The sequence below is a fragment of the Lutra lutra genome, chromosome 7 (genome assembly GCF_902655055.1).
Source record: "Lutra lutra chromosome 7, mLutLut1.2, whole genome shotgun sequence".
NCBI lineage: Eukaryota > Metazoa > Chordata > Mammalia > Carnivora > Mustelidae > Lutra > Lutra lutra.
This window is the reverse complement of record NC_062284.1, coordinates 50,029,900-50,040,137: the sequence shown is the minus strand read 5'-3', so window position 1 is coordinate 50,040,137 and position 10,238 is coordinate 50,029,900. Positions and strand designations below refer to the sequence as shown.

The 10,238-nt window shown below is 39.4% G+C and overlaps 1 protein-coding gene across 1 annotated transcript in view; it reads left to right on the top strand.

The window, feature by feature from the left end:
• Positions 1–98: 98 nt before the first annotated feature.
• TOX4 (TOX high mobility group box family member 4) overlaps positions 99–10,238 on the top strand; it is a 15,423-nt gene continuing 5,283 nt past the window's right edge. The window contains exons 1-5 of the mRNA XM_047735772.1: positions 99–239; positions 449–517; positions 7,687–7,929; positions 8,813–9,073; positions 9,425–9,655. Of these exons, the coding sequence (XP_047591728.1) occupies positions 234–239; positions 449–517; positions 7,687–7,929; positions 8,813–9,073; positions 9,425–9,655 (810 nt within the window). The 5' untranslated portion in view covers positions 99–233. The remainder of the gene's footprint in view (positions 240–448; positions 518–7,686; positions 7,930–8,812; positions 9,074–9,424; positions 9,656–10,238) is intronic.

Here is a 10,238-nt window from a genome sequence, read left to right as displayed (position 1 = left end):
GGACAGCACCTCCAGGGACGCTTCCAACACTTCTCTTTGCCATTATCCCACCAAGCTCCAGGGGGCGGTAGCTACCCTTTCCGTCCTCTCGGCCTTCCCGGCAACAGCCCCACGGCTCTCCTTCCAATCAGTGGAGAGCGACGCGCGTCCTTGAGGAAGTGACGGCAGTTCGAGTCCGGTGGGGGTGGTGGGAGCGATGAGGGAACTGAGACGGTGGTAGCCGTTGTGTGAAGATGGAGGTAGGAACCTGAGCGTTAAGAAGGCTGGAGAGAGAGAGCGGCCGACCGAGTCGAAACAGGCGGGAAGCCGGGCGGAGAGGCTGCTGATGGGAGGGGCGAAGGGAGCCGGGTTTGGGAGTGTTGTCAGAATGTCGGGGACAGAATCCTTCGCTCTATGCTAGTTCCCCACTCCCCCTAACTTATCCCCGCGGCTTTCTTTTGGTTTTCAGTTTCCCGGAGGAAATGACAATTACCTGACGATCACAGGGCCCTCGCACCCCTTCCTGTCAGGGGCCGAGGTGAGCACGAGCTGGCGACGCTGGCGGGGGGGGGGGGGGCCTGAAGCCGCGGTGAGGTAGGGCGGTGGGGAGGAGAGCGCGGACGCCCGGGCCGGGGGGCTGGGAACTAGGGGCGGCGATTGGTGTTCAGAGGACAGTGGTAGCTGCTTCCAGAACCTATGAAGACTAAGGGGAAGGCCGGGGAAGCTGCTGTCATCAGAAAAGCAGGACTTTGGAAAGAGCTAACCCATTTCAGAGTGATTCTGGATTGGAAGACAGGGTGGAATTGTTTCCTTTCATTGGGGAGAAATAACTACAACAAGGTGGGGGGGGGGTCACGGCGGGAAGAGATTACTTCAGCTAAAGAAATTGGGGTAAGCGAGGAGTTTCCTTAAAGGGTTAACTGTGAACATGTGTTTTTGGAACTATCTCTGTTGCAGGGTCTTTGTTTCACTTAAACTTCTACTCGAGGGTTTTTTTTAAAAAGTAGTTATGTTTACCAACAGGCTTGTTTTGCTAGTGACAGGATGAAAGGAAATAGTTGCCAGGAAACATGGAGTTGAGTATAACATGTGTTTGCCAGTGACTCAAGAGTTTGGGCAGGTTACTTCACCTTTGTATGTCACAGATTCTCTAGCTGTCAAATGGCTGTAAAAATAGTTTCTTATGATGTTGTGAAGTAGGAGTAATGGTTATGATGAGGTGCTTTAGTATCTGTGAAAAAGCTTTGCTTCAAATATTGTCATAATATAGACACAAATCACTTATTTAGGCAGGGTGAAATAGTAAGATTTGGAACAGAAAAAATAAATTTCCCGGTCTTTGAAAAACTTGTCTTGAGCTTTCTAGAAATGGGGGGTGGAGGGTGTTGAAAATTTTTAGTACTTTTTTTTCCCCTAAAATGATGTGAAGCACTTGCATCAGTTTTTTTTTGTTTGTTTTTTGTCCTAAGAATTCTCAGTTGCTGTTGAGTAGGTTTATCCTGTATTAAACCTTAACATTTTCATGGATGAGAATTAGATTGAAAAGGGACAATTGATAGTTTGATTTCTTTATTGCCATTATTGGTTATTGTTATTCTCTTAAGGAAGGGAAGGTGTGGCTCAAATGAACAACAAATTTAGAAATGATATAAAACTAAATCTCTTTGATGCTTTCCATTCTCATTGCCATTTTCTTCTGAATGCTATCTCCATGATTTAATTTCATTATTTGGAGTGTTACAAATCTCACATCAACCTTATCCACATGAATGTGCATCATTGCCAATTTCTTTTTTTCGTTTTTTTAAAAAATTATTTATTTATTTATTTGACAGAGACACAGCAAGAGAAAGAACACAGACAGGGGGAGTGGGAGAGAGAGAGAAGCGGGCTTCCTGCTGAGCAGGGAGCCAGATGTGAAGCTCAATCCCAGGACCCTGGGATCATGACCTGAGCCAAAGGCAGATGCTTAAGGACTGAGCCACCCAGGCACCCCTCACTGCCAATTTCTTCTGAATCAGATTTAAATTTAGAGTGTGGTAAATTTCACACTGGCCTCATAAAGAAACTCTCCAGGTTTGAGTCTATCCTTTTTGTGTGTTTTTATAACTTTAAGAAATTAAAAAACAAAAACAACAATTTTGCCAAGAAGCTCACAACTAAATTTCAGTGTCTTCCTTTAGCTTAGGTCTTTGTTGTAGCTAACAATTCTCATTATAACTTCACCATCCCTTCCCCTCTTTTTTTTTTTTTTTTTTTTTTTTTGCTTTTTACCTTTATTTCAGTTGGTTTGTGGTTTTTGTTGTGCCTGGTCTTATTGTGAACCACCTCCAATATAACTTAGAACTAGGTAAAGGTGATATTAAATTTTTCTTTTAGAAAAAGTGATATTTAGAGTTTCCTTACAAGAAAAAAAGATAGATGTCCAAAAATGCTAACAATTAAAAAAATTGAAAAATTGGAGTTCATTGAAATTAGAAACGTCTTTTCATCAAAAGACATCATCAAGAAATTAAATAGGTACACCATAGACTGGGAGAAGATATTTTAATACACATACCTGACATACTCAGAATATATCAAATACTTGTAGAGTAAAAAATCCAATTTAAAAATGGGCAGAAGATTTGAATACACACTTCACAAAAGAGGGTATCCAGATTAAAGAGTGTCATCATCACTCATCAGGGGAATACCAGTTAAAATTATAATGAGCATGACTATATACCCACTAGAATCGCTAAAATTAAAAACACAATTACAAGATTCTGCAAGGATCCAGATAACTCTTAACCATTCTGATTGAAGTGTAAATTGATTCAATTACTTTGGAAAACTAGCAGTATCTGCTAAAAATGAACATATACCTACTCTGGGACCCAGCAGTTCTACTCCTTGATGTAAACATGAGAGAACTGAGTGCATATATTCACCAAAAACATGTATGTTCACGGCTACTTTACTCATAATAGCTAAGCACTGGAAACAACCCAGATGTCTCTAAACTGGTACATTTGTAAAAAGAGATACTACATAGCCATAAAAAAGAACATGAACTACTAATAAATATACCTTGGGTGATCCCAAAAATATATTATTGGGATGCCTGGGTGGCTCAGTTGGTTGAGCGTCTGCTTTTGGCTCAGGTCATGATCCCACTGTCCTGGGATCAAGGCCCACATCAGGCTCCTTGCTCAGCGGGAAGCCTGCTTCTCCCTCTGCCTGACACTCTGCCTGCTTGTGCATGCACTCGCTTTCTCTCTCTGACAAATAAATTAAACATCTGAAATATATATATGATATATATGTGATTATATATATATATTTGAGTAAAAAGCCTGACATAAAAGAGTAGACACTATATAAGTTCTTTTTTTTTTTTTAAATAAATATAGGGAATAGACAACGTGAAACTATGGTAATAGAAATCAGAATAGTGGTCCCAGAATATTGACTGGGAAGGAGTATGACAGAATCTTTACAGTGATGGAAAAGTTCTCTATCTTTGATCTGGGTGATGGTTAATTGGATGTTACATATGTAAAAATTCTTTGAGCTATACAGTTTACTAAAAATTTCTAAGGAGTAAGTATCCAGAGAGGAATGCTCAAGATGTGTTACAGCATTGCTTGAGACAGGAAAGTTCTACTCTCTGAAGGGAGTTTAATCTTTCTGTTTTCCTCATTCTCAATGGCTCTTATACAATGATACTGTGCTTTCAGCACTTTCAGGAAATAATATGAAGATACCTATTTTTAATTAGGAAAAGTACTTATAATATTAGAACCAGCTAATTATTTCCAGCTAAATAGTTAAAATGTTCACTACTATAGCATTTTTTAAATAAGAACAATGGATTATCTTAATGACCCATTGTACCAGTGTAGTATGAGTAAATAGGTATTGGATTAAAATAAATTTCTTTAAAATGAGTATTCTACACAAAGTATTTAAAGAAATACTGGGTTGTATGTTTTGACATGGGGAAATAGGAAAAGAGGGAAATCGTGGTTTTGTTTTGTTCTGTTTCATTCTCTAAATAGCTGAGCATCCTTGTTTATAAACTGTAATTCCCAAATTGTTTCCTTCCTTAAAAATGCCCAGTATTTAACAGAGAAGGAAAAGAAGCCTGAATGAGGGTGCCTGGGTGGCTCAGTGGGTTGGGCCTCTGCCTTCGGCTCAGGTCATGGTCCGGGGGTCCTGGGATTGAGTCCTGCGTCGGGCTCTCTGCTCGGCAGGGAGCCTGCTTCCTCCTCTCTCTCTGCCTGCCTCTCTGCCTACTTGTGATCTCTGTCAAGTGAATAAATAAAATCTTAAAAAAAAAAAAAAAAAGAAGCCTGAATGAGAAGGTAGCTACATCATCTTGTTTTCTTCTGGATCAAAATCACTTATTTTTACCTGAATATCTGCTACAGTTTTTGGGTTTTTTTAAAGATTTTATTTATTTATCGGAGAGAGAGAGGGAGAGAGAGCGAGCACAGGCAGACAGAATGGCAGGCAGAGGTAGAGGGAGAAGCAGGCTCCCTGCTGAGCAAGGAGCCCGATGTGGGACTCGATCCCAGGACGCTGGGATCATGACCTGAGCAGAAGGCAGCTGCTTAACCAACTGAGCCACCCAGGCGTCCCTATCTGCTACAATTTTATATGTGGTAGAGTATGATCTAGTTATGTAGCAGATCCACTAAAATAAAATAACTAGATATTCATTACTGGTTTTTCCTCCATAATCATTTGTGGTAATAAAAGAGCTTTAGAGTGAATCTCGTGTGTATTCTAGCCTGTATTTTACCCTCTGTATTCTTGATCATTGCTATTATTTTACTTAGGGAAGAAACAAATAAGCAAAACACACCCCCCCCCCCCCCCCCCGCCCAAAAAAAAAAAAAACAAAAACAACTTTAAAGCTGTGGATACTGAATAACAAAGCTGTTTCCACATTCCAGGGGGTGGTGCATAGAAAGAATGCCTTGTTAATTTGATACAATGGAATCTCTGCCTGTCTGAGTTTTTAGTGTAGTCCATGAGAGCACTCCAGATGGTTTATGAAGGGTAGTCCTCTGCAGAACACTGTTCTCTTGTTTTGGATATGAATTTTTACTTTTTCTGTTCTCTTTACCAAATAGTATCATTTTCATATCTTGGCAGAGCTGCTTTTTGTTCTGTTAAGCAGAAAAGGATAGGCATCTTTTGCTTTGTCAAAACATTCTGTATCTTATAAAAATTGATAACTAATATCATACAGCTATTTTTTTTAAAGATTTTATTTATTTGAGAGAGAGTGAGAGAGATCAGAGAGTGAGAGAGAGTCCAAGAAGCAGACTCCCCGCTGAGCAGAGAGCCTGATGCGGGGCTCAATCCCAGGACCCTGAGATCATGACCTGAGCTGAAGGCAGAGGCTTTAACTCACTGAGCCACCCAGGCACCCCTATCATACAACTATTAATCTATTACAGTAAATGTTTACCCTGATCCTTTTTCCCATCCCCATAACTTTGTTTGCATGAAAATTTGGTAGAAATGTTTGTTCTCGCTTGAAAAATCTCAAATGAACCTAAACTGAAATTTCAGAAAGAGTCACAAACCTCAAGTTCAGAACTTTCACGCAAGAATCATGAGCTGTGTACTGAGAAAAGTTCAGTTATTGGGAAGATTTTTAGTTTTTCCCATCAAGAACTGCTTGCTCCTTCCTGTTCCTTGTACCACTCTAACGTCACATCTCAAACAACTACCAAATTTTTTACCATGTTAAGTAAAATAGTAAGGATCTTGGAAGAAGGAAAATGTAGAAATGAAGCAATCTATATCTATATCTATATATACCTTTTTTGTCTTGTAGGAAACTTTTTTCAGTTTGCCAGTGTGATTCAGACAGAGATTAGGCATTTCACAGACATACTTTTTTTCTCCCTAGTTTCTGCCAGCTGGAAATTTCTTTCTAGCAATGTCTTTATTAAAATAAAAATGGTGGAGTATCTGGCTGGCTCAGTCAGAAGAGCAGGCAACTCTCTTGACCTCAGGGCTGTGAGTTCAAGCCCCATGTTGGTTGTAGAAATTACATAAATAAATAAAACTTAAAAAATAAAATGAAGTAAATTTGGTGATTTTTTTAAAGATTTTATTTATTCATTTAAGAGAGAGCACAAGCAGGGGGAGAGGAAGAACCAGACTCCCCGCTGACCTGGGAGCCTGACATGGGGCTCCATCCTAGGAACTGGAGATCATCACCTGAACTGAAGGCAGAAGCTTAACCATCTGAGCCACCCAGGTGCCCCTAAATATGGCGATATTAATGAGACCCTTTCTGGACCTATAATAACCTTGAGGAACTCTTAAAGAATGTATTGTTTAATCATGGGGGGAAAATATGGGTAATTACTGAATTTGGTCTGAATCAGTTGATATTTACTATACCATGTGATAGGTTGACTGAATTTAAAGTTTCTAAAATTCTAATTATCTATAACTGATTACCAGGTCATAAGTTAATATTATTATAGCAATGATTAATAGTTATTAAAATAACAATATAAGGAGAGTACTGTTACAACTCTCATTTTATAGATGAGGAAGACCCCTTCAGAGTCCTTTAGTAATTGACAGAGCTGGAACTTGAACCCATACGTCTCTGACATCAAAGTCTCTTGCAAAGTCTCTTATAAGAGATAATGCTCTTGCTACAGATGTTGCCATTTTAGTTTTTTAGTGTCAAAAAGGAACTGTAGCATTTACTGTCAGACATTGGTCTTTTAGCTCCATGAATGTTCACCCATTCAGTATAGAATGAGTCTGTTACTGTAGTTGAATTCAAGGAAGGAATTGGGTTTTATGGCTAGCTGGAGTAATCTTTTTCTTCCTCCGTTGTAGAAAAGGCTCTGTGAGAGCAAGACTAGGAAAGTTAGAGGACCAGTTTGCCTTTTGGATATAGCTCTTATGAAGATTTTTCTGCTCAGTATTAACCTTGACATTGTTGGGTTTTCCAAAAATGCTGTACAAATGGTAACCTTATTTGTTGTTAATGTCATGATTTCTAAGATGGAACTCTTAAGTGTAGATATCTTAGAAGAGGATATTGTTCCTGTGACAGTACCTTTTAGAATTTGTGTCAAAGGAATCTAAAAACAGTAGTCAAAAAAGTGTTAACTGTCTGGCTGACAATGAATTTCTGTTGTCTAATAGTTCAGGTGTATAACTGCAAAATAACTGTTGTCAATTAGAATCTTTCGAGAGTTTTTAAACATAGTAGGCAAAACAATTTATAAAGACTGGGTCCTTACAGTGCTGAAAAAGAGTCACTCATTAAAACAATAAGCATGATAGGACAACTGAGATGGCAAAGATAAGAAACTGAAAACTGTGATTGATTTTGGCAGCCTTGTATATGCTGTATGACCAAGGGTATTAAGAAGAAGAGCGGTTTAAGGCAGGTGGAGGGTTAGGTGAGCCTGGTGGTGGTTATTAAGGTGGGCACATATTGCATGGAGCATTGCGTGTGGTGCATAAACAATGAATCTTGGAACACTGAAAAAATAAAATTAAAAAAAAAATAAGAGAGGTTTATTTGTAAAATTAAAGAGGTCCTAATAGGTAACAAATATAGGATCCAGAGGTACGCTAAGAAACTCCAGTACCCAGCCATGTTCTCCACTTAGCAGTATGCAGTTCCTCCTCTTACAACTAACTTTTTTTTTCCCTTTTTTCCCCCTACAGACATTCCATACACCAAGCTTGGGAGATGAGGAATTTGAAATCCCACCTATCTCTTTGGATTCTGATCCCTCACTGGCTGTCTCAGATGTGGTTGGCCACTTTGATGACCTGGCAGACCCCTCCTCCTCTCAGGATGGCAGCTTTTCAGCCCAATATGGGGTCCAGACATTGGACATGCCTGTGGGCATGACCCATGGCTTGATGGAGCAGGGCGGGGGGCTCCTGAGTGGGGGCTTGACCATGGTAAGGGGCAAGACATTATCAAGTTAACCCAAGCTCCTGGGCTTGGTGGTGGTACGGGAGATAAAACTGTCTCTCTCTTCCCTACTACACTTGGGTATTACTTGGTTCTCATTCTGTGTTTAAAGGCTCACAGGGGAGCCTTCAGGGGAAATGAAGACTTCATTTCCACTAAGGGATATTTAATCATTTTAATCAATTTTATTTGAAAAATGATTTAAAATTATGAAATGTCCAGTGTTCACCCAGATATGAAAAGGATTGTGATGGGAAGGGTGTTTTTTTCACCTTCTATAATTGCCATCACATCCTAAGATTAAAATGTGTGTAAAGAAAATGTGAGTGTGATAGCTGGCATGTTGAGAGTTATTCAAACCCAGGCTGAACCAAATGTATTAATTGTGAATTAGTATGTTATAAATCAGTGTATTGGGCTTCCAGCACATTTCATCAGTAGCACATCTTCACACTATATTTGATGCCAAAAATCTCTAACACTGACCTACTCTTGATTGCCTGTGTGTTGCAATTTTAAAAACCATTATTGTAGGAGAGTACAGGAAGGAAGTTTTTCTTTACCCTATGTGTCATCGCTACCTCCAGATTACTGAATAATTTATTTGTCCTTTCAACTTGTCCATAATTAAGACTTCTCTGATTATTTTTCATTATTTTAGAACAGGCTTTTGAGTACAAAGAAGTTGATTTTAATAATTTCTGTACTTTATTAAAAAGCTTAATATATAGATAAAGTATTTGATGTTTAGTCTTTAAGTGATCATATAGTCTGGATAAGCAAAGGTTATAAACTGTCCTGAATTCAGTGGGGGGAAAGAGTGGTGTTTTTTTATATTTAGTGTTTAATTAGTCCTTCTGCTTCTCTCAGGACTTGGACCATTCTATAGGAACTCAGTATAGTGCCAACCCACCTGTTACAATTGATGTACCAATGACAGACATGACATCTGGCTTGATGGGGCATAGCCAGTTGACCACCATTGATCAGTCAGAACTGAGTTCTCAACTTGGTTTGAGCTTAGGGGGTGGCACCATCCTGCCACCTGCCCAGTCACCTGAGGATCGTCTTTCAACCACCCCTTCACCTACTAGTTCACTTCATGAGGATGGTGTTGAGGATTTCCGGAGGGTGAGGCATTCCCTGCCAAAATCAAATCTGCCATGATATTCTGGGATAAAACTCTTGGCATACAGAGCCTACTCAGTATTATTTGCTCCTGCCCTGCCATCTCCTCTGCTTTTTTCTGGGTATGGGGTCCTGCCTCTCAATCTACAGTTTATAATGCTTTTCCCAATCCCCATTCTAATTGGTCCTCACATACTTTACTAATGTCTTAATCCTATTGCCTCTTTTTAGCATTTCTGAAAATTCCATCCATATGCCTAGTTAGTTCCCCCACATAAAAGTCCTTTTCTTACAGTTCTCCAGACATGACACTTCCCTCTTTCCTTTTGTAATTCTCTGTTTTCTCCCTTGCAGCAACTTCCCAGCCAGAAGACAGTTGTGGTGGAAGCAGGAAAAAAGCAGAAGGCCCCAAAGAAGAGAAAAAAGAAAGACCCTAATGAACCTCAGAAGCCAGTTTCAGCATATGCTTTATTCTTCCGTGATACACAGGCTGCCATCAAGGGACAGAATCCCAATGCCACTTTTGGGGAGGTTTCAAAAATTGTGGCCTCCATGTGGGATAGTCTTGGAGAGGAGCAAAAACAGGTGAACAAAACATGGAGGGACTAGTGGGTAGTGAATGTCCTAGAAGTTTTTAAGTAAGGGGATAAAATCTTAAGTTTTCTTTTAACTTTTTAAGTTCTTATTTAATATCTTTTTTTTTTTTTTTAAGATTTTATTTATTTGACAGCACAAGCAGGCAGAGTAGCAGGCAGCAGGAGAGGGAGAAGCAGACTCCCCACTGAGGAAGGAGCCTGACTCAGGGCTCGATCCCAGGACTCTGGGATCATTACCTGAGCCGAAGGCAGTCACTTAACCAAATGAGCCACCCAGGTGCCCCCAATATCAACTCTTTTTTAAGTAGCATTCACATAACATATTTTGCCTTAAAAGTTATAGCCATCCACTGAATCCAGAATGCACATCTAAAAGTTATTAACAATGTTTATAAACACTGAAATCTAATTTAAACATTTTTTTCCATCTGTAAAATTAGGCCATTCCTTGGTAAATTGCATCTCTAAAATCTAATAGCCTCAGTCTGAATTTAGACTTTAGTTTATGGTTTTCTTATTGTCCTAGTATAAACTTTAAAACTATAGTTAACTCTCTGAATTTAATATAGATT